At 47.3% G+C, this 24,746-nt stretch overlaps 1 protein-coding gene across 10 annotated transcripts in view; it reads right to left on the reverse strand.

Annotated features, from left to right (window-relative positions):
- CHD2 (chromodomain helicase DNA binding protein 2) overlaps positions 1-24,746 on the reverse strand; it is a 104,742-nt gene that overhangs the window by 23,469 nt on the left and 56,527 nt on the right. For all 10 annotated transcript variants that reach the window (XM_072345823.1, XM_072345821.1, XM_072345822.1 and 7 more), the window contains 11 exons: positions 13,240-13,459; positions 10,429-10,515; positions 5,533-5,594; positions 4,355-4,477; positions 3,917-4,066; positions 3,622-3,755; positions 2,727-2,952; positions 1,815-1,915; positions 1,272-1,316; positions 949-1,124; positions 142-266 (listed from right to left, as the gene is read on the reverse strand). In XM_072345823.1, coding sequence (XP_072201924.1) covers positions 142-266; positions 949-1,124; positions 1,272-1,316; positions 1,815-1,915; positions 2,727-2,952; positions 3,622-3,755; positions 3,917-4,066; positions 4,355-4,477; positions 5,533-5,594; positions 10,429-10,515; positions 13,240-13,459 — 1,449 coding nt within the window. The remainder of the gene's footprint in view (positions 1-141; positions 267-948; positions 1,125-1,271; positions 1,317-1,814; positions 1,916-2,726; positions 2,953-3,621; positions 3,756-3,916; positions 4,067-4,354; positions 4,478-5,532; positions 5,595-10,428; positions 10,516-13,239; positions 13,460-24,746) is intronic.

The raw sequence follows: 24,746 nt of genomic DNA on the forward strand, positions 1-24,746 counted from the left end.
CAAGCTGCAAAAACAAGCTGGACAAAAATCTCACTTGAGAACAAGAGGGTCAGATCCCACTGGGACAAAGCTTAGGAGATGCAAAATGAATATAGCTCATTTGCAATGCTGACCAGAGCATCACTTAGTGTATGTACTTACTTGCACCACGAGTGAGCCAGCCAGTTGAGGCCCTCCAGCTGGTAATCTCGCAGCTCCAGGTTCTCACTGCCAATATAAGAAGGCTGCTTCTTCAAGGCAACAAATCTTGGTCTCTGCTTCAATACCTGAGGAAAAAAATATGCCATAAGCCCTCTGAAGAAAAAGACAAAGTAAGGTGGAAAACTCAGCAATGAAATCTGCAGATTCAGCAACGAGTGTCGATTGGTTTGTCAGTTATTGTCCATCCACATTCTCTTATCTGTTTCTGGTAAATGCAGCTCTGATGCCACTCAGCATCATTATGTTTTGCCTGCTGATCTCCAGTCCTGATGATCAGGGCTGAGTCCCCCCAAGAGCGCAATAAGCTGTATATGATGCCTATTAGATGGAACAAACGCCATTTTCTGTTTTGGCCCCTTCTGTTTTTTCTCCCATTAACTCTCCATCTCTCCCACACTGCATCAGCATCTTGCAGACTTCCTCGTCTCCCTGGTGTGCTGTTTATCCATTCAAGTGATACTACAAATCTGCATTGCTGTAGCAGCACCTCTTCAGGAAGAAGCACTTTGCAAAGATTAATTAAACTTCCCAACCCCTCTTGCTCACCATGCCTCAAGTAAATGAAACCAAAAGGCGTTCACATCTCTGACTAAAGTACAAGAACAGCAAACAGCCATTCAAATGCTGGTGGAAAGATGGGAAAACACTCTCTGACGTTTATTCTGACAAAACTCCATATTCACACAGTTTGCTTCATTACCCTGCCTGGAGAAACAAAGCAACAGGAGAGAAGAGAAGCAAGCAAACCTTGCAGTCCCGGGTAGGAATCGTCTTGGAGTTGTTACGGTTGTTGAAGCTGTCAATGCAGTGCTGAAATTTCTTGCTTATCAGAGCTTCATCTTCCCAGCTGCACTCTGCATAGGGCAGTCCCATCCACTTGCACAGGTATTCAGGGTCATTCGAGGATGTTTTGCGACTGTTTGCTGCAAAATATGCAAAGAAGCCCAAACCTCAGTTCTGCGGCTGAACCACAAGTATGGTTCACAAGGGAAGTCTGACCCATCTCTACAACCACAGTACAAGTCTTGGCTAGCAGGAAAAGTTTAGAGAGGCCCAAAATGCTCCTTTACCTGGGAAGTCAGCATGCCCCGCCGCAGACTTGCTGGTCTTCACAGCTGTAATAGGAGACACAAAGGAAACAAGGGTTTTGTGTGCTGAGAGCCAGCAGGGGGAGCAGCACAAACAGAACATCACGTGCTTTGATAAGCATTGCATGGAAATAGGCTGTACAGCTCTCCAGGCCAATTTCCAGAGCAACTGGATGCCAGCCTCTCTGAGTGATGTTGCTGTAATATTAGTGAGGTGCAAAGTCCCACTCTTTATTTTTAACAAGTCATGAAAATCCAACCCAGGAGCCACCCTGAAGCCTAACCACATCCTTCACCACAGTGTCACAGAAAGCAGTCCTGGAAGCAGTCAGGCCCATGCATCTGCAAGCACCTTGACTGCAAAGAACTGAGGTCAAAGAACTTTACCAGCAGCAGCAACTTCACCAACCCCTGCAGAGTGAAATACATTCAGTGCCATTCTATAGAGATATCGGAGGGCAAGGAGGAAGAGGAAGCTCATTCTGTCCTACTTCATCCCTTTACAAAAGCATTGGACTCACTTACCAATTACTCTCTCCACAATTTGATACTGTTTGTTCAGCTCTGAAGCCAGCTCCTGTTGGCAGTTGAAATATTCCACGTCTTCAGGCGATACCTTGGCCAGCCTTGATACAAAAAGAAAGATGAATCAGGCATTATAATGCTTCTGAAGTGTCAGTGCTCACCAAGGCCACGTATAGAAATTCTACTTTATTTTATGGTTATGTAGTTAAGTCACTGTAGCAAACTACTGCTTATATGACAGGTTTCTTAATGCTTTTGACAATAAAGCATCTCCTATTACAAAGCTTTACTGGGAAGCAAATGTCATAGATACTCGTTGTTTCCCTGATGAACGACTCCTTATTCTGCTGCAAGAATTAGTCACAAAAATGAAAATCAAACAGTCAGGGATGGAAGCTGCTGCTCCAGCTTTATCACTTTAGAAACACACAGTAGCTCTCTTTACAGCCCTTGGGGAGGTCAGACAAAAACTCACGTACAGACAGGCTCATCATTAACAAGGGTTAACAAGGCTGCCTTGACAAAGCCTGCAAAGCAAAAATCAGCAGCGTGTCCTGAGATGAGCCCTATTTCCCAGCGCAGCTGCTTAGTTTAGCATGCCAGGTTTCACTGCTAACTAGGAGCCTTTATTTGCACCATTTATTTGTTCTCCCAGCTCCTGAGCCTGAGAACTGGCAGCGTTGGGAAGCTCTGCCTCTTCTCTCCCTTTTAGTACTGCAGATATCATTTCTATAAGAGGGATGGTTCATCAGCAGGCAGAGAGGGAGAAGAGTGTTTTGAACTGAAAACCTTTGCTTTGGATGAAATATGCTCTGCAAGAAAAAAAATTGAATGTCTTCAGTCCTGACTGCATACCTACGGCTAAAGAAGAATCACCCAAGGCCATATATCACCGGTTGAAACAGAGCATACCATTGCTTGATCTCCTCCTCCTTTTTCTTGAAGTTTTCTAGTTTTTTCAGGCCCTTGACTTTCTGCTGTTGCAGGGACTCCTCACTCTCCCACGTGCTGTGGATGTACGACCAGCCTTTCCATTTGATCAGGTAATGAACCTCTCCCTCATCCTTTTCAGGGTCAAAGTCAGCACTGGGGTTGCCATTGGCTTCAGTTGCATACACTGTGGTGGAAGCACCAGTGGCTGCAAAAGAAATCAGGCTGCAGTTGGTTCCTTTGTTAAAACCCACTGGCCACGAACTGCATTAAAGCAGGAAGTTGTTTTTCTAACACATCCTCAGTGACAGCACAAAGAATATCATACAGATTCTTGAACCCTTGAGACAGGCACACAAAAGTTCTTCACACAGTGGGATCTTTTTAAATCTCTATCACAACTGCTTTTCTTTTTTTCTTTAATATAATTCAAAGGTCTCTTGAAAATATTCAAGACCATTCAGTTCTACAAAAACACTTTTGTATGGCTACGAGAACAAAGCATCAGCTTCATTTCCCATTATGGCTCTGTCAATGGAGCTACAAAAACTGACTCCACTGGAAGAGCTGTTTTATCTTTTAAAGGGGAGAAAAGCAAGAACTTGCAGAACAATGATCGCATCTTTAAAATGTGCACGCACTAAAAGACAGCACATAAACCTGACATGGTGGGTTTTTCAATAACAGATTGTTTAAAAACAAAAACAAATTAAAAAAGAACCTTCTAGAAGAAAGAAATAAGAGGCAGGCAGGAAAGGGTGAAGAGCACTGAAATAACCCTGGGCCCCACTGGAAGGCTTCAAAATTGCAAACATGTTGGAGCAGTTGAGGAGAAACAGAGAGAGTGCATGACTGAAATCAAAAATAGCCTACACACCTCCTTTTTTTCCAAGCCTGATGTCCAAGACTTTTTCAATAGTTTCACTGTTGTCTTCGTGTTCGTCAGCCCCTTCCCCAGTCATCTCTATCAGGTCATCTGAATCCGTCTCAAAATCGTCGTCTTCCTTGTAACTGAACAAGAACAAAACCAAACTGATAAAAAGCCCCTGACTGCCCAGAAACACAAGAGTGGCATATTATGTAGAATGGATTAAGACCAGTATTTATCCCAGGGCTCAGTGCCTGTTCAGCACACACACTGCTTAAGGAAACCACCCCACACTCATTGATACCTGACATTTTTGGCTGCTCTTCGTCGAGTTTGTCTCTTGGGAGTTTCACCATCTTCATCATCATCGTCATCTTCAGATGACACCTGTCTCTTTCTCTTCTTCCCACGCTGGAGTTTGGGAGGCTTTTTAACACTGGTTTTGGCCATTGCTCTAAAATAAGTATTAGGAGAAAGTGTTTCACTTTAACATCCTTTTTTTTATCTTAAGTCTTTAAGAACATACACATCTCAGATATTAAATTCCCAAAGATTCAGTCTGCTGTAACTACCACAGAAACCACTGCTCCACTCACTGGACAGAGCAACCAGGTCCACAGACTTGTAATCAAAGGTAATACTGAAGAAAACAAACACGCTTTAAGAGCAAATGGAGATTGCCTCTCCACTCTTATAAAGGTAGGAAAGATGAAGAGTACAGACGGAACCAACCACTCCATACCTCCTTTGGACGGGTCTTTTTGCTTTAATTCTCTTCGGTTCGGGCTCACTCTCAGCACTGGTCCCTTGATCCCCTCCATCTTCATCCTCTTCTTCACCAGAAATCTCTCTTTTCCACTTTTTTCTATGGTCAGAAATGTAGCTGATCAAGAGGCATCATATTTCAACACAGATACCTGACTAAGTAGCCATACAACCCAAGTGGGTTGATCCTAGCAGGCCATGCTCATGACAAATCAACGCTGAGTTGCTGGCTGTGATGTGTTGGCTATTTTATGCTGCCATTCTGCTCCTAGGAACAGCTCTCAGTTGCCTGGATTTTAGTTAGCAGAGTGGCACGGGTGGCTCCTACCGGGTGCTGCAGCAGTGCCGGTGGCAGGGCTGCACCCCGCACAGCCAGACATGCTCTAAGTTATTCAGCTTTCCTTTCCACTTACGCATTTCTGAAATGAGGTGGAAAAAAATCTTCGGGGTGATTTTGAATAAACAGACCTTTCTGAGAAGTGCTCACTTTGGCTTATGGTTTACGACACTCACTGATACACTTTCTCCTCGCTGCTCACGACCCAGAGCACTGAGTAGCATGCCATCTAACTGTAGGCAATTAAGGTTTCCAGGGTTGAAGCCAAACCCCACTGTGTGTTAGTGGAAGGAAGCAGGTTCTCCATGGGTAGTTCACAGCGAGACTTCAGCCCCCTCTCTCCAAGGGGTACACCAGGAGCCCTTGCCCAAAAAGAAGTCCATGTTACCGCAGCCCTCCCTGACTTCTATTAATAGGGGAGGCCCTGTTGTACAGCACTGCTGTATACAACAGAATGAGAATTAAATAAACAAGAAAGAGGAGAGAGGGAGCTGAACCACGTGGCATCCTGCTGCGCTCAAGTTTTCTCCAGCAGGCAGCTCAGTAGGGCCACATCACAGCACTTCAGTGTGCGCAGAGGTAAAAACCTCAGCAAATTTGGCCACTGTGCTGAGATCCCCAAAATATCCTTAGTGGAAAGTTCTGCTTTAACTTATCAGAGAGTTATAGAAGATAAAAAATACCAATGATTCGGCCCATTTCCTAAGAACGGGAAGGGAGTGAGGATTAAACTATTTTCAGGGTCACTGAAGAATAAATAACATCATGAAGAAGAAATAAGAATTCCACTATCCAGAACTCTTCTCCTAGAAACTTACTTTCTTTTCGCTTGCTTCTGGCCTCTTCTTTTTGGGCTCTCATTTTCAGATTCGCTACTTGCCTTTAATTGAAAAGAAAGAAAAATGAGGTTGTAGGCTTCACCCCGGATCGTCTCCCCAAGGACACAGCTGCACACATGCAGGTGGGCTGAGCTCAGACACAGCTGCACCGCTCTCCCTGCAGCCAGAAGGATGCTCTGGAGCCATTGGGGTTGCAGGAGAGCTGCCTGCTGCCCCTCACTGCTCCTTCTGCAGCAGCTCAGCTCTTTGACGAGGCTCTAACTGAAAGTGCAGTGGCAGAATGCAGAGCATCCATACTTGCCACGTCAGTATGAACCCAGTAACGTTTGGGGATGGATCAGGCTGTGTTTCTGTGATTGCAGACCTACCTTTCACAATCACACAAATGCATGACAAGCTCTGCTTTCATTACAGAAGCTTCCTGTACAGAAGGAAATTCTTCTACAAGGACAACGTTCTTATCACAAGGGTGTTCCTTGCTTTCCTGGATTTTTCTCCCACAGCCAAAGCAGCTGAGGAAGCAGCTGGGTCAGACCCTGCCCTGCTGCCTTCCTTCCTGCGACCGTACCAGCCTCCACCAGCAGACTCTCTAGCTAAATATACTGAGAGAGATGCTATGTCCTTGCTGAACTATTTTAAACGTGGGTGTCATCAACTCCCACTGGCTCCCACCAAGCTAGAAAACCTTTGTTGTGCACAACGCTATTTCTGTAAAAGCCAGTCAACCACAGAAACAGATCCCTGCACATACAGCACCCCCAAACAAACAGATGGCTTTGCCTCAGACACTTGCTACAGAAAACACAAATCAGCAGGGAGAAAACTGCAGAAGACAGCAGAAGATTTTTTTAAGAGTATTTAAATGCTCCGAAAAGCCTCGGGACTGCTTGCTGTATGCATCTTGCTCATCTGAAACCCTCTTTTCAATGCTGCTTTTTTGCTGCAATATCCAAGCTGTGTCAGAGAGGCCCTGCAGATGAAGCCTGTCTTTGTCTGTGCCTCCTGTACACCAACCACATTCAGCAAGGCTCACGCCAAGAGCTGTTCACAGCATGGCATGAAATGGCAGAAGCTGCAACGTCAGAAGTCGAGGCGAGGTACAAAGTCATGCCCCACACTCCTGCTGCCTTTCTGCTGCCTTTATCTCCACCTCCCTTTTCCCCAGCAGAAACTTCCTTTTTGCTCAAGGCGGAGCATTGGATGCCATGTCAGACTGAGGGCGCTGATGAATCTCTCGGGTGTTTCGTGCCAGATTGACGCGTGGCACAGTGACACCCCCTGCACTGCAGCTCAGTGTGAATGCTCTCACTGCCTGTTCCACTGCCTGACATCCCTGTCTCACACACCAAGCATCCGGGAAACAAGGGACTGGCTGACAGCACAGCCTGCAGCACAGCTGACTCCAGCTGTGTGGGTGGGATATTTTTCAATAGCCATCTCTCAATGAGCGTTTACTTTTTCGCTGTCTTTAGGCAAACCATGAGCAGGGAGGGGTGAGTCTTCTGCTCTGCATCAGAGAAGACAACATTTGAATCACAGAATCATTTAGTTTGGAAAAGATCTCCAAAAGTCCAGCCATTAACCTAGAGCTGCCAAGCCCAGCTTGGTGAAGTTTGCAGAACACCAAACACACCCTTGGTTGTTTTTTGAACCTAATTCCACTTACTTGCCAAAATCCTACTTTTCAAGATCCGTCTGTCTGCTCCCCAGTGCCTCTGCTCTTCTCCTGCTCTGCTGCTGTTTCTACATCGCTGTTGCACTTCTCAACAACTCATCTTTTCCTCTTTTCTTTCCGCCTTGAAAAAAATCTAACTTGTGACTCCAGCTCAGCTGCATTGCTCAAAGCGCCCTTGTCTCTTTCGGGCAGCAAGCCCAGCTCTTTCTGCTCTGACACAGCCAGTCCCAGCCTGAGTCACCATTGCCTGTTGCTGCTACAGCCACCCCACGCACCTGGTGACTCAGCCTCTGCTCCCCAGTGCCCTCGTCCACCCCAGCATCACTTCTTGCCCACTCTGCCTGGCTTTCCGGCCCTGAGCTGCCCAGCTCCTGCCATGGCTGAAAGCTGCTTAATCCTGTTCTACATGTAACAATTACAAAATAATTAAAACAATTTTTCAAAGGCCATACTATAGTGATCTCTTAAATTTCAGGACCCAGCTGCAGAACTTAGCACTGATTTACTCCAATTGGCCCAAGGATGCCCACCAGCCACCTTCAGCAGGAAGGGAAAACTGCATTAAACCTGTTTTGATACGTCATCTCCCCAAGTGGTGTGGGCAAAGGTGCTAAATTCTGCCTTCAGTCCCCACCAGGACTTTATCAGTCCAGCAAGGGATGCCAGGCGTGTGCTTCTCTCTCTGACCAGTGCTACCCAAATTGCCTTCCTTAATCCCCTTCTACTGAATGCTGCAAACATGCCCAACCAACTCCCATGCCACTCTCCCAGCTGGACTAGGGACTGCCCGAGGGTGTCCCCAATCACCAGCCCACAGAGGAAGCTTCAGCCCCTTAGCATGGCCCAGGCCGTGCCCTGGAGCCCGTGCTGCCTGTTAAGAGATGGGAAGGCCCAAAATCTCAGACCAAGCTCAGGGATTTGCTCATTTCAGGCTTAGGAGAGGCCAAGAGAAGCTGGAGACTGTCAGCTTGCCAGCTTCATCTTGTGTCTCTGATGTCAAAAATCTGAACTTTCAGCAAAGATATGAGAAAGAGCATTAACCAAAATGCAAATGAGCAGAATTATGTATTTTTCACAATGGTAAAACCAAGCGTACTTTGGGAACAGCTGTGGTGCACAACCTGTGGCCTCTTTCACAGAACAGATGCACCATGACCTTTATTGCTAATTACAAACCATCCTCTTTATAGCCAATGGATTGTGCCCGTTTTGGGCACATTGTTTCCGGACTGCCCTGCTCTGCATGTTTCAGTTCCCCTTGCTGAAACCTGAAGCTGATTTATTAGCTGCACTCAAACCACACAGGCAAGGACTGTTCGTACTGAAAGCTCACATGTGCTCTCATTCCCGGAGTCAGCTTCAGTGCTCCGGGCAGCTCCTTCACCCAATGCAAAACAGCACTTCTGCTTCCTGCCCCCTTCACAGCCCACACCTCTGTCTCAATCAGAAGTTGCCAGCCTCTCTGCTTCCATTTCAGAGATGTCCATGAGGTGCCCAAAGCCCTCAGGGCACTTCCCAGAAGCCTTTCAGTCATTTATAAGGAAGGAGCTCTGCCCAAACTGGTGGTGTTGGCAGAAACTGCAGAGCCCCAAACCTGAACCAACTCCATTACCCTGATCAGAGGCAGATAGGAGGCTGGATCTGCTGCAGCCTGGCACCGAGTCTGACCTTGCTTGCTAATACTGCACAGAGGCGTTAGGGAAGAAAGCAGTTCAAAGCTGGAATGGTGCTGGAAGTCCCAAGCAGCAAATAACAAGATCAGGATCAGCTCTGCTGTGCCCTCCCTTGCTGCTTTGGGTCTTCCAACAGCAAGACCTGTTCCGCCGTGTCCCACTCTCTGTGAAGCCCCAGCTCTGTGCCTGACACGTCACACCCGCCACTGGAGTTGCTCTACAGGAAGCAGCCAGTGCTGCTACGGGAGGAGAGGGGAGAAAGGATTGGCCCGATTTCATTCACTTTGGTTTTCTGTTTCATGAAGGGCTCATTCAGGGGATTGCTTTTATTTTTTGTTTTTTACAATATTTTGTGGTATAGCAAAGTTTGTGCATCTCAGATTGGTTTGTTTTGTTTTGTTTTTTTTTTTTAAACTTTATCGTACCTTAAGTAGTAAGAAATAAAGATATTGAAAAAGAAAACAACATTTGCAAAACCACGTAATATTGTAAAACAAAAAGTAATGGGACTTACCTGAAACCCTACAGGGCATTGGGGCCGCAGGCGAGGTCTGTGGTGGGTGTGACAGTGCCAGCACAGCACAAAGTGCACGCTGGGGCATCACAGAGAGGCAGCTGGCGAGCCTGGGCTTTGCCGAACTTGAAAAGGAAAACAAAACCTGAGTCAATGATGTGCCACAAGGCCTTCCTAACTGCTGCTGCGGGGACATCCAGCGCAGGAGGCGGCAGAGACCTGCGTTATGCTTGCACCGCTCAGGTATCCACGGGTGTATTTTGGCACCAAAGCACAAACAGCCTGACCTGCTGAGAGCATCACCTGGCTCCTGCCCTGCCCCAAACCTGGCTACTTCTCTGCAGATTCCCAATTGCTTTTGTATCCAAGTACCCCCCCTGCAATTTCAGTCTAAGCCTGTTCTTTTCTCCTCTCTAGCTACTCGGCCTTGCTGAAGATCTGCAGACGTCTGATAGATAGAAATGGAGGCAGCAGCTAATTCCTGCATCTTCAAGGAAAAAGCAAGTCCTGAGATAGGAACAACAGCAAGCTTTGCCTACCACCTTCAATTGTGGCATAAAATACCTCAGACATTCAACCAAAGTGATGGCTCATAAAGCTGAACACACGCACACAAACACATTTATGAGCACGATCCATTCCAGGATGGGCAACAGCGGCTGTTTGATCATTGTGAGGTGTTTCTGGGCACTTTCTTTAATTCCTGGTTGGATTTGCATTGTGGTTTTGTGTTTTCTTCCAGCAGGTTTTTACAGCAGGGCACGGCCCGTGCTACGCCCCGATCCAGATGAGCGTGCAAAGACCTCAGCCCATGCAGCATCCCACTGAGATCAGAGCTTTTGGGCCACGTGGACTCAAGTGCAGCACCAGGACCTCAGTTCTGAACTCCACCATCCACAAACCAGGTTAGGACTCGGTGTTTACAAGGCGATGCAGATGAGACCTGCCTTTGTTCTTTGTTTTTAGTTGTTTTTATATGTTCAGTAATCCCTCATCCTTTTTTTTTTCCTTACCTCATCTTTTATATTAAATCGCGACGGTTCTTGTCTGCTTCGGTTTGACCTCCTAACCCCATAAACATCAGGATATTCTTCCCACATCTGCAAAATAAACAGACCATCAGCAGGCCTGCTTCGCTCCATTGTTTCTGATTTCTAGAGAGGTTTGACAGTGAATGTTAAAGAAATAAAAGAACCACCATATTACCATCAGGGAGATTTTGATAGCAACAACTAGTAGGCAGATGCTTAAAAAACCGAAACAGTTCAGGATTATGTGGGGCTATTTGGTAATGCTTCCAAGCACACAACTTAACTTAGCATTATATTTATACTGGTCATCTCTCCCATATGGCATAAAGCACTTTCCACATTATTTAAATTGAAGGACAGAGCACCGAGGCAGCCAGCCTCAGCAGCAACAAGAGGCAGCACTGTGCAGGTGGAATGAATGAACCTACCAACACAAAGGGATGATTCAGTCTTGCATACAGCCCTCACTACTGTTTTCCATAGAGAAAACCCTATTAACTGCCTGTCCAACCCAGTGGCAAGAGGTCACTAGCAGCAATTTCACATGCAAAGCCTGCAACCCATTCTGGATGGCAAGTGTGCCAGACCACCTTATTCTTCTCCTGAATGCATTGACAGAATGTGGTTTGGCAGTGCAGGACTTGTGGAAGTGCAGAGCTGCCTACTGGAAATGCTTGTGCTCTATGTGCTGTAACCAGGCCTCACAGCAACTTCATACTGCGTACAAAAGCAAGCATTTGTTCTCTCTGGATGGACAGGAGGAGAAGAGGGATTCAAGAACTGATGCCCTGATGAACAGGAACGCACCTGTGTTGGTGACACAGAACAGCAGAAGCGTTATAGGGCAGATGCAAACCCCTGACTTGCCTCTCCAATACCTAAAACAATCCCTCTGCCTTGGCCCTCAGCAGTTTATCACTGTACAGCTTTCTAAACCTACTCAGAATTTATCTGCCTCTCCTCCCTCCAGTTCTCAAGTACCTCAGCAAGCAGCTGGAAGGAAAAAGAAACCAAAACGCACTGCCAGTCACTGCGGTGACCTGAGACTGCAGGCATGATGAATACAAGGCTGCAGCCTGGCAGGTATTTTTTGCTGCTGTTGGAAGAGCAATAGGCTAACATGACAGCGGCCTAACTGCTGAAGTGTCCATCTGTCAGGAATAAAGGCAGAGAGAGATTCAGTGGTTGTTTATTATCCCATATGTAAGAACAATTCAACATGCTCTCCCAACTATTTGAAGAATCTGTCTTTTCATCTTTTAAGTGGCAGAGCTTTTGGAGGAAGGATTGCCTCCCATTACACATCAGAATAGAACCACACACAAATGAACCTCACCTTCATGGGTGTGTCTAGACAGATAAAACATAAACAATAATGCAATTAATTGACTTGGTTATTCAAGGGGAACAGGTATCGGCACGTCTAGGTTAGACCTAGCTAAGGAAAACGCCCATTAACAGCAGAATTAAGGGAGGGAGAAGCTTCCTTATTAGAGGGTGTCTTGACCTTTAGAAGTTTTATACAAGAGGATAATTAGCGTGGATATGGATGCATTCCCTCATGGCGTAATATTAATGTTTATTGCCGGGCTAACATGCTTCTAGAAGGCCACAGAAGAGACAACTTCCTTCAGTCTCCACTTATCAACAATAAAACAGAAATCTGAAGGCTGTTACCACAACTGCCTCACAAATGCATCCTTCCCTGGCAGCCTAAATATGGGAGATTCACTGCCCAGAGACTGGTGAGAGGAAGAAATATGGATGCTGTACCTAATGCTGCACTTCTCCCCTGCAGGTACTTGGGGAATACTGGCTGCAAGCACTGCTCTTCTCCTGTGTCACATACATAGCAATTGCTCCACAAAACTCCACCTCGTGAACGAGCTGTGCAAAGTACAAGCCACAGTTACAGAGAAGAGGCGAGTCACACACCACAAGGCAGAAAATCACTGACCTAACCTGACCTTCCTCCCTCTAAAATACTCACTGCACTAAGTTCTTACCTCCAAATGGGTACTCGGGCTTTTATCCCCTCTTCTCACACCCCATGTGTTACTCAGGTGCCTCTCCACTGCTTGGGTCAAGCAGGGAGCTAAGGCACGACTGCTGCACTTTGGAGGTGCAGCACCAAACCAGAGGTGCACCTCCTGCAAGCCCTCCTCTACCTGCACAGCAATAAGGAGAGGGCAAGCCTGCCTGTGTAGGTAGGACAGGGATTGCTAAGGGAGCTGTGGAAAACAAACCAAAACAGACCAAAACACCACACAACTGTTCTGAAGATAACAAAAAGCTTAAATCAATTTTTTCATCCTTTTTTTTTTCTCTTTTTTTTTCCAAAGAGGCAGGTAGTGATGGAAACAAACCTAAGGGGCCCAAAATGAACATAAGCACTTTCCCCAGTTGTGACCCATGGGGATGCTTTACTGTCTCTAGATGGAGAGGTGAGACATGAGAGAGGAGTGGAAGAATGGAGGGAGAGGACAAGAAGACAGTGTCAATGACTGATGACAGACTCCAGCTCCTCCTTCACTACCTGTCTAGTGCCCAAAGAGCTGTCACATTGAATGCACAAGTCCTGCTCACACCAAGGACACAGGGCCACACGTATACAAACCAAACGGCCAGCAAGGGGCTTGGGGACACCAGAGGAGGGAGCTTGTTTGGTTGATATGCAGTTCAGGCTGGCCAAGTAGCCGGGAAGTGAAAGACAGCTTGGTTCATGTCCTGAGTTCTGCCCGTTCATGGTGGGTACAAGGTAACACGGCTCTGCAGAGCAGCAGGGGGCAATACCTTTTTAACATCTGCTATCCTTTCCTTCTTAGAGGCTGGTTTTTCTTTGGTTTCAGGAGGGGTCTGCTGGGATTTCGAACCCGTTGATTCACTTTCGGATTCAGACTGACTTTCAGAGGACTCGGAGCTGCTGTTAGACTCGCTGCCCTGCTCGCTGCCCTGCTCACTCTCAGACTGGCTTGCAGAGTCAGAGCCAGAGGCTTCTTCGGATGCCGAGTGACTAATGGTAGAGAGAGAAGAGATTACATTTTAACTGTACTGTCAACAAGTAAAACTGAGCCACATCCAAGCTGCAAAGCTTGGAATAGCCTAAATGCAAGTGTGAGGCACATGGCTCTTGACATAATGCTCTGCTTTGTTGCACTGAAGTGGACACAGTTCCCTCCCAGGGGACTCTGCATTCACCTCTGCTGAATGCAGGGAGGACAGCACAAGCTCCTGACCAGAGCAATGAGGAGCAGCATGAGCAATACCACCAGCACCGGTCCTCCTGCTCTGCTCTCCACTACATCCCAGTGCAACCCAATTTCCGAAAGCGCCAAGCACTGTGCAACATTATATCACGTCATGGTAAACATCACATTCCATTCAAGAGGATAAACTCAGCAGCAGAAAGGAGCTTGGCCCAGTAAGAGGAGAGCAGAAGATCACAGAGGTGCTTGTTCCCTTCTGCTTTACATCAACATGTTAATACACCAAACATTCAATTAAACACAGGCTCCTCAACAAAACAAAGCAGTGAGAGGCCAGAATACTCAAAATACCTTTCTGTCCAATCTCTCCCACAACACACGAGCACTTTCTCTTTTCAAATCCAATTAAAGAAAATGGAATACTCGTTATAACGCATTTGCCAGTAAGGCAGCATTAGAAACCCCAGTGTCACAAGCCAAAAAGCAGTGCTGGAACAGTGAGACTACAAATTCTTTGAACAGGGAGCATCTCCTTCCAAGCCAGCTCTTATCTGCAGCTAAATGCTTCCATTACATTTAAGAGTACATTGCAAATACAGCATCTTGAATAAAGAGACAGAAAAAACTTTGCAGAGGGAAAGCAGGTTTAATTTTTCTTCCTTTTACACAAGATCCATTGAAAGCTCTCCTCAGACTTCATGGTTAAAAATACACACCAAAGAAAAATCAAAGCACGTACGTAATTACATAAAGACATGCAGAAATCAGTGCACGCTTCAGAGGCATCCACTTGCTGCAGGCGGCTACTGCTGGCATGTACATCCTCGTGCAGATGGGACCAGTCACAGCAGGGAAGTCAGATCTCCACTCTCAGCCCCCGATGCTCAGAACTGCTCTAAGTCCTGCGGGGCTTCCCTGCAGCCAAGCTGCAGCTGCCTTCTCCCATGGAGCGGACAGAGGGCAGCAGCTGAGCGCAGCGGGAGCCTCATCCCAAATCCCTCCAGCGCAGGGCGTGCAGCCAAGCTCCCGGCCGCCATTTCACAGTCACCCCCTCCTCCACCATCTTAGGAGTTCATTGCTGGGGTGGTTGGCGCTCTGGGTTTGTTTGCAAGGCCTGGAATGGAAGAGCTTAGCATTTGTGGGTGGTGGTGGGGGAATAGGAATAAAAAACAGCTGTGAGCTGAAACGTCAGAGGTAAGAGACATGCAGGCTTTTCCAGCAAAGGGGAGAGGATGCATCGTCACCGATGACTGCCGGTTTCATCATCCCAGTTGGTTTGGACTGCGATGAGGGTATTGCAGTGCTCCCCACCCAGGACAGGAAAATCCAGCTGAGCCACTGCCGTGTCCTGCTCATGTACACCAGCACAGCTCCTGCCCACTGCTCACCAGCGGCAGCACTCCCAGCTCCCACACCTGGCCCTGCCCTGCTGGCCCATCAGGCACCCCCATCCTCCCTGAGGTCCTTACTGAATTCAGCCACAAATCCACTGACCATTGCTCAACCATTGCCAAAACATCCAAGAAAACGATTCACCAGCTGCTCCTGGCACAGCAGGACACGTCCTGTGGAGCCACCCTTGGGGCCCCGACCTCAGAAGGCATTTGGAGGCATCCAAACCCCTGCTGTCACCGCACCAGTGGCAACATCAGGCTGGCACTGCATTAAGTTGGCAGTATCCCATGGGGGCACCAAAAAAACCCTACTTTTCCTCAATTGGATTTATTAGCAAGAGCTGGGAGAAATTAGAGCAATGCTGGGGCCAGACGGCATTGCAGTATTGTGCAAAGACTGAACAGCAATTGCTGGCCTCCTCCCACGCCAAAGCTCATTGTTTCTCAAGGCCCTAAGCTTTATTACAAGGACAGAGGGACACAAACAGCCATCACTCACCTACATTACCTACATTATGCAGACTCTATTGTTTTCTATCTTGAAGTGAACAGTGTTTTCTCAAAGGGCATTTCTCTGGTGACAGGCACAAATGCTGCACACACCTGTATGTACAGCACTGCATAAGCCTGACCCACTAAGGAAATGCCCCTGGTAATAATTTAAACAACTAAACACAACAAGTTCCAGAGCTGTATTACTCTGATATCTCTTCTATTTAAACTCCCTCAGGTCCTGCAGATGAGAAATGGTTACGGCCTTCTCTAGGCTGCTGCAAACAACATAGAAATCCAGTTAAGACCAAAGGATATGTGCTTGTTGTTGCTTCCATATTGAAATGCTAAATCAGAATAATTAAAAGGCAATTCCATAAAATGATCTCCCCTAAATACCACTGGGACAATCAGGGAGTGCTTCCACCTGCAAACTGAATACAAGGGATCAGCAATGAGACGCATCAAATCAGGTCCCACCATTGTACATAACCAAACATTGAAGGGCTCTTTCCTGAGGCTGGTTTGGGAATACATTCCACTTTAAGATACACAAGTTAACATCCAAAAAGGCCTCCTTTCTATTCAAGTATAATTGAGGGTAAGCTCTAACCATCCAACCAGCCCCACACACCTCCAAATCAGTAGAGATAATCACCCATGAACATCAAAACCACCGCCGGATCTTTGGTAGCTGTGCTGAAGTGAGAGATTTTAATAGAAATTGCAATCTGCTAATGCTCAGCAGATCACGTTCCTTTGTTTTCTAAGAACTCCTTAAGGCGATAATGCTGGTTTAATTAAGAATCTGCTGGATGGAAGGAAAAAATACAAAAAAAACCACAACTAAATCATCCCTTACCAAGAAGGCCACGTTCCTTCCAAGAAATGAGTGGCTGAACGGCAACGATAAGACCTTTCACAATCAGGCATCTGAGTTTACAGCAATTACAGCATGCCTGAAGCCTCCTGAGTGAGCATTTAGTATTTCACATCTGAGCAACATGGCTTCTTTTTATAGGTCATCTTTGCTAACAGCAACAAAACGTTTCCAATGCTCCCAACAAGCAGTGGATGCTCTCAGAAGATGCAAGGCGAGCTGACAACTCTCAGCACTGATCCAACATGTTGCTGGAGTCAAGAGCTGCCATGGAAAGGGCCCTTACCAGCACCATTCTGCCCACACTTCAAAATTCAGTTTTCAATAGACAGTTGGGAGAAGTGGGAGAAGTGAGGATGAATGGCCCAAGATCCTCCCATAAGCCAAGTCCCTTCCCAAAATAAGATTTGTAAGCACTTGACACATCACTGTTTTGAATCTAAACAAGTTTGAATCCCAACAGCAACGTTCTGCTAGGCTTTGCATGCTTAACTGGCACTTAGTGCTGGCCAAGTAACCCTGGTGCTAGACAATTAAGTCTAGTGCAGGCTCAAAACAGTCTACGGCACAGACTCCAGGAGCTGGATAATATCAGAAACCAAGCTCAGTGCTCCCCACAGGCAAACATATGCTTAACCCCTGTGTGAGGCTGAGCAAAGCTTCACGTGATGTGTAGATGATGGAGGCCGAGGTCTCCACCTTCATCTCAGCTCATTGCCTGTGAACTGGGGACACAGGGCACCTGCTCCCACCCACCTTTACTTGGCAGCCCATGTCCCTAACACTCACCTTTCACTTGAGCCAGCACAAACTAGGTCACCAGAACAGCGCAAGGCCGCCATGCTTAGCTGTACAGTGGAGAAAGGGGCCAGCACCATGACTCCAGTTCTGGGGTAGGATGAAGCCAGCACTCGGTTTGCCTACATCTGAATCCACATCCTCCTCCTCTGGCAGAACCAACTGATTCTGCCACAAGGGTCAATTGCATTCCAGCCCCATGGCAACCCAGCTGGGAACACAGCAGAGGGGGTGGGACACATTCCATCCCATACACCCAGTGGGCACACGAGGCTGAGCAGCTGCGCATCACCCCCAGCCCAGGTGCATTTTTCAGGTCCAGCTTTACCACCAGAAGGGGATTCTCACTCCGTGTAGTTCTTCGGTGAGGGCTGCCAGCATCACCTGCCCATCAGCAGCACCAGGCATGGAGGTAACCCTGGATTTATTCCAAAGCACACAGAGGTAAAGAGTGCAAGCCACCAACTCACAACTATTTAAACAGACGTGCTTTCCTAACGTGACCTATGCACAGGTGGTTCTACGCACAAAGGGAACGTGGCAAACCACATCACATGCACTGATCCAGCCAGATCCCACATTGCTGTTTTCTTTTTAACATTTCCCTGAATATAAACGGGATGTTCTCTATTATTATATACCAACATACACTGAGAATAACAACAAGCATTATCAGTTAATATTGATGCACGGCCCAAGGCACACAATAGCTGTAAGACAGTACACAGAGCTTGTAGGAGAGCTGAGTGAACAACACCCAACCTGTGACACTGAAAATAAATCAATTCCTAACTTTTGGGGCTTGATTCTCAAAATCTATCACGAAAAGTGACAGGCACCCACCCGTCTCCTGAGGCAATGGCTTTTTCTAGTGATAACAGTTGAGACAGTTTAGTCAACAAAGTTTCCCAGCTTGGGTTAGTCAGTGAACTTATCTCCTGCAGGCAAAAATGCAAATGGGGGAGGGAACGGAGAGGAAGAAAAATAGTGCCATTACTCTGCTATCAGTACTCATGCACTGCGTGTGTCTTCAGTTCCAAACTACAGTACACTGAAGGCAGAGAGGCTCTTCAAGCAGTTCAGAAGCAAGCCTCAAGCACCTTAAAATACTCACAGTATATGCTGGGCAAATCTGGGTAGGTTGTCATAGAGCACAATAGCCCATGGATTATATCCCTGCCAGACAACCAGATGAAATTGAGGGATTTCAAGTCAGAAAGATACTTCCCCAATCTCACTTATTGACAGGCAACTTTTCTTCCTAAATAAGCACTTGTATATTCTCCATAGTGACTCTTTTTTCCCCACGTGACTGCAAACCCGGCTTGCAGAAAGTGGGTGTTAATTACATTTTCACAGCAGCAGGCACAACAGGGCCACCGTGCTACTGCATAAACCAGGGGATTATGCACCCAGCAGGCATCCTATCTGAATAACCATCTGAATTGGCTTGTGCCACTTGCCAGCCTGGCTGAAAGGACAGGAAGGGGAGGAGGCAAAGGGAAATCTTCACAGACACCATTTACTTGCTCCAGCACAGGACTCCCAAATGCCAAAGGCAAAGCAACCCTGAGCACAGAGCAAGCTAAATATATCCCTCACTGCTCTGCTGCAGCTCAAAGCACGTGGGGCTATCTTGAATGACAAGTATTTTCCAGAAGATCTTTCCCCCCCCCCACTACAAAGGCACCCCATTATGTTTGCATAATGAAGCAAAACTAGCAGCTCATTCATGAGTGGGAGAGGGGGCTCTTCTGCTCTCTGATCTTTGAGCCAGAGGCTGAAAATGCCTGGGATGTTTAGCGGGGAGAAAAAAAGAAGAAAGAACAGTGATAAAAGGAGTTACAACCTGTCCGCTTGATTAAGGAGTGCCATTGAGAACGTCCAAAGGCAGCATAGCATCCTTCCCTGCGCCAAAAGGAAAGCACAATTGCAGCCCTCGGGGATTTGAAAAGGACAGCTCTCTCCACCCCTGCGAGATGCAAAGCATCGCAACGCTCAACATCCATTGCTGAGCGGCTCCAAACCACGGGCTGCACTGAGCACCTCCATGCAATACAGCCAACGGGTGCCTATACTTCTCCAGGCGGCTGAAACAAGGGGTGGGGGAACTCACTGTAGCCCACTGCCACTCCAGCTCCTGTTTCGGGTAGCACAATGGGAATAGCACACATTGCCAGATGTAAAGAACACTAAGCTGCGTGACACACAACACAAGTCAGGCCTAAATTACTGCAGCAAAAAAAGCTTCTGGCTTTTTCTCCATTTAACATTTGCAAGCTTCCTTTGAGAAGTAATACAGTAAAGAAACAGAATAGTATGAGAATTTATGACTCAGAATCAGCAACAGAAAGTCAGAGGCACAGATTCCTTCCTGGTGCCAGATGACCCGCAGTGCAGAAGAACGTAACTTGACCCAGCCTGAGAATTTCATTCCAAGCGTCTGTTAAAAGCTCTTTTTAACCAACAGATTTAAGGCCCGCATTAAGCCTCCATTGTACAGGCAGCACATGGCACGCAGAGCTCTCCAATCGACAGCCAGGCTGTGTTCAGAGCAGAGGCTCCTCCCCATGAAAGAGACGTAAATGACTCCTCGAGTTAATATGTGAACAATTACACCACGTCTTCTGCACCCAGCAAGAAAACTGGCAAGAAACAAACAGTTACAACTTATTTTTTCCCCCCTAAGGTTCTGAGTGTTCTGGAGACAGGGAATTCTTCACATTGCAACACAATTGTTTGGAGCTGGGGTTTGTGAGCAGCGAACCGTTGAGCAGCAGAGCAAGCTGTGAGGCTCGGTGCTTGGCAAAGGCTTCCCAGGAGTCCAGCCAAAATGTGAGGCTGTGTGAGCAGTTACCAGCACCGTACCAGGAAAGGATCCCAGCTAGGGGTCCCAGCTAGGCTACTTCTAGAGAGATGATCTCAAAATGCTAACGTTAATTAAACCACATATTGAAAAGCGATAGCTTTGTAGCAGTGCTGCACAAGCAGTGGTGTCATAAATGCTACTGCATGCTTGGAAAGACTCATCAACGTTTTGCTTATTATAACCAAAAGACACTCCCAGATCCAAAAAAAAGGAGGCATGAGCGGCCTTAGACAGACTGAGTAAAGCTTCATCACAAGGCACCAGACACTATTTGTTCCTTCTCAATGGTGTTGCTTTCATACCAAGGATCCTTTGCAGGACACAGGCAGTTTTTACCAGTACCTCTTGGAAGGAGCTCGTTTGGTGGCTTTTCACCAGCAAAGTTTATGTAAGACACTATGCCAGTAGGGCAGTACATCCTTTGCTAGAAGGCCGCTTAACTAATGACGATAATCCAGGCTTTCCCCTCCCTCAGTGTTGTTCTGTTCCTATTCGTGTTCCTTGAAGGAGAGGGGCAGACAACAGCAGATGCAGAAGCGTTTCTCATCCTCAGAACTCAAGCTAAATTTAAAGTACAATTCCTACTGGGACTGGTGTCTGCAGCACAAGTGCTCATATAAACCTCCACACTTCATCAGGAGAAGCCAGTTCAACCCAACTTGAAGCTCACTTCAACTCTAAAAGAAACAGCTGCACTCCTCAGACTGTTTCTCCCCCAGCCGTGGGAGCGATCTATGTCAGCTCTCCTTGGAAGTGGGGGAAGGTTCACAGTAGGGATAACTGTTGCCCTCGCAGTGCTGCGGGTAAAACATCAACCCAAGGAAGCAGATCTCAGCACAGCAGCTTCTCGTGGCAGCAGCACTGAGAAATGCAGGCAGGAGATGTTTGTGGCGGTGCACGTGTGCCCCAGCTCAGCAGAGCTCTGGCAGAAACACGTGCCATGTGCTACAGGAGTGTTTGCAAAGGGTTACCGAGCTACCCAGGTGAGCTCTGGTTTTCTGTTTTCATTCAGCAGAAGTCATGCATTTAAAGAAACTATAAAATGTCATTAGCTAGCTTAGGAAGTTTAACCAGAGGACACAGTCCGGAAGAGATGGAATCCAGCTAAATGCAGCTCCTTGCAGTCGGTGAGCCTTTGTGTGCAGTTTCCATTCCTGGCAGCAGTCATAAAACAGGAAACAGAGAAGTTTTAGGTCTCGGAATTGCGTGTTTGTAATTTGATGAGACATTTCCTTTGAGAGGATAATGTGAAACAGAAGTCACGAAAGAACAACCACCTCCTTTGTGCCCCTCGCAGCTTACATCACTATCTGTACAAATTCCTCACACATTACTCCTTTGGATTCCTGCTCTGAGAAAGTATTTTTCCCTTTCCCAAAGAAAAAAAAGCCTCCCCACAGCTTCATAAAAGGTTCGAGATCAAATAGGAAGAAGAGAAATCCCATTTAAGAATGCAGCAGTGCAAGTGAAAGCGAAAGAGCCTGTGCATGCAGGATGGCTGAGCAGCTCCACGGTAACTTGCCAGCGTGGATGGAGAGCTGCAACTCGGGTTTAGTTAACGTGGTTACCGCCTGCACTCAGCTTGGATAAAGCCGGTTGTACAGTATGTGCAGGGAGTAAAAGGAGCTTTAATATTCAGTGACTTAGGGATGCTGAAAGCTGAAATGCTAAAGATATCCAGATGCTTCAGGGATACTATATTCTGCAATTGCTTCCAAAGCACACAAAAAGAGCCACACCAAAAATAGCCTCGCTCGTTTCCATGTCACCCTTCCGAAAACACCCTGCGGTCCGTCCTGTACAAGCACAAAGGAAACCCAGCCGCCCATCGGACGTGAGGAGGGGAGGCAAAGCGGCGGGCGCCCACCGAGCGCACCCAGCGCTCCCACAGCGCCCAGCGCGGCGCACGCAGCCGCTCCCAGCAGGCATTGCGCCGCCAGGCTGCGCACGCAGCCCCAGGCAAGGCCCGGCCTCCCCGCAGCGCCGCCGTCCAGCCAGCTGTTACCAGGCGAGCGCGCAGCCAATCCCCGGCCCCGCCGAGCACAAGATGGCCTTTGAACTCCCCACCAGCAACTTCCTGCTGTTTTTAGAGTACACACAGTGCAATGCAGTATGTCTGTCAGCTATGCGGCACAAAGGAACAGCCATTTTGTGACTCGACCGGACCCGCACCGAAATGCCAGGCGGTGCGCCTTTCCCCTCGCCCTTGGCGGGGTATGGCGGCCTTCCTCACGCTGCCGAGGACGAAGAGCTGCCCCGCGCTCCCCTCGGCACAGGAGCGCAGCCATTAATGCTCGGCAGCCTCGTCCCCCAGCCCTCCCCCCCCGCACCGAGTCCTCTCTCTGTCTGCAACTACATCTTCATAAAATGGCTGCCACGGAGCAGCGAGCCGTGCTGGGCCGAGCCCGCAGTGCAGCCTGCAGCGCCCTGCCCCACAGCCGAGGCACAGCCGCAGCTCCGACCGACGCAGCCCTCAGGCCCACCCTGCTCTTTTTTTTTTCCTCTTTTTTCTTCCCAAACGGTGAGAAGCACAGACATAAACGCAATGGGCTGTTCAGCCCTGCAGCCTTTTGTAACTAATTCCTTGCATGCAGGGAAGTTAAGAGAGGCTGCAACAAAGGCAGGGAGAGAGTCAAGGGAAACCAACATGGTGGCTGCGTGCTGTGTGCCATCCCTGCACCACTCCGGGGGCCACAGGACCCCCACCTGCATTTCCCATCAGGGTTGCACTGAACTTGAGCACCCATCTTTCAAATAAAGGCAACATAAAGAATGCTGGGAAGCATCAGGACTGTGTTTGGCTGCAGGCAATTCATGCCCCAAACACAAAGGTGGTGGTTATTAGAAGCTCCAGCATCCCACTATACCCATGTGGAGGTGGCCCAGCATCAGTCACTGGGCAGCAGGGCAGGCCCAGCACCGAGGGGACACCAGGGCAGGTGTGGCTGCTCCCCCAGAGGCACCACCAGAGCAGCAGTCAGCTGGCAGAGTGGGGGTCGGCATCATTTTGCCCCCAGCAATGATCACCTGCTCCAGGACAATCCTCAGAGGGATTCTGGTTTGTTCACACAGCTTTTCACTTCCTTAGGACTGGCAATGCACGTGTCAATTCCAAATACTCCCCAGGCTGCGCACTAAAGGAGCACAGAGGCATCAGATTTTTCTAGTCCTGCATTTTGGCATCTCCAGTTCAAGTGGTACTGGTTGTATCCACCTTGTCCACCCACTGCCACCATCCACACCTCCGATCCAGGACTACAGATGCACATATTCTCACAACTCAGAAAAAAACAAACCAAAACCAAACCCAACAGGCCAGCATTTGAGGTACAGACATGAGTGCAGCTCTGGGCTGCAGTAAAGCAAAGTGGTGGCTTTACTTCCTAGAAATCATTTCCCCTGCAACTTCAAGTCAACCTCAGGAAGTAAAGCCCATTTTACGACATTCAGCTGACTCACAGCTCGACAGGGCTCACTCACAAACAGCCCCGTGTTGGATTGTTCCCACACCTCAGGTGAGGGGATGTTAACCCACAGCAAGTTTATTTGGGGAAGAAGAGTGGAAGAGGCAGCGTAACCTCACAACAGGTGTTGGTTTAAAGCCATCGAGATAAACAGCCTTTCAAAGAAATCAGCAAAATCACACATGTGAGACTATGCAAATATAATCACCCCGAGGACAAAAAACACAAAGCTCTTCTTTCTGTGCAGCTACTGCTAGATGTCTCCGTTTGCACCTCATATTCAGCACAGCATTTCTAGCAGATGCACTACCTTAATTTAGATATCCTGAGTAAATCACACCTACTATTGCTTTAGCTGGCAATCCGCACTCAAAGCGACCAGAAAAACAAAGTGAATGCTCCTCTTTTTGTGAAAAAATAAGGCTTATAAAGCAGTATTTCTAACAACACCAACATTACTGTTTGAAAATCCGCCTTCAGATCGCATTATTCTAACACAGCTGTATAGGTGCTATATGTCGTGCTTCAACATCCCCGAAGCTTGTGTTATTAATAATCATTTTAAACTTACCCATATCCATTTTAGGATTTAAAATTCGACTGTAGTCTCAACACATCCCCAATACCATAAATACACACACATGTATATATATATATTTTCATGTGTCACAGTACTTTGATAACAGACACATTCCCACAGTATTTCAAGTGCGCGTTTAAGTAAGGTTAAATAATGGGCATCAAAAATACCAGTCAAACACCTGCAAACGTCACATAAGAGTACATGTGATACAACAAACTGTTCAGAATTTGCTTTATTAGCGTGCCTTCAAAATTACTTCACACCAAAGGGAAAAGAAGAAACAGGCCAGAATTCCATCCAAATTAACAAAATGCAAAACTCGGCGTGTTTACAAACCAGAAGACAAAATAAATGCATGTAAAATTCATTTCCTCTTTTTTTTTGGCTTTCCTCTCTTTAAGTCGACCCATTTAACATAAAAAAGGAGCAAATGGTGATTACAATCGTGCATTCTTAACAAACCAGCATTTTCAGTATTCCATACTTTCCCTACATCAAGGATCAATTGATTAAAATCTGTAAAGAATCTCATTACTGCACAAAATAAACAAAAATACTCCGAGCAATAATACATTAAATAAACAGACAATGCATTTGCAGCCTCGTGTTAGCAG

This window comes from Excalfactoria chinensis, chromosome 10, assembly GCF_039878825.1.
Source record: "Excalfactoria chinensis isolate bCotChi1 chromosome 10, bCotChi1.hap2, whole genome shotgun sequence".
In the NCBI taxonomy this organism is placed as follows: Eukaryota; Metazoa; Chordata; class Aves; order Galliformes; family Phasianidae; genus Excalfactoria; species Excalfactoria chinensis.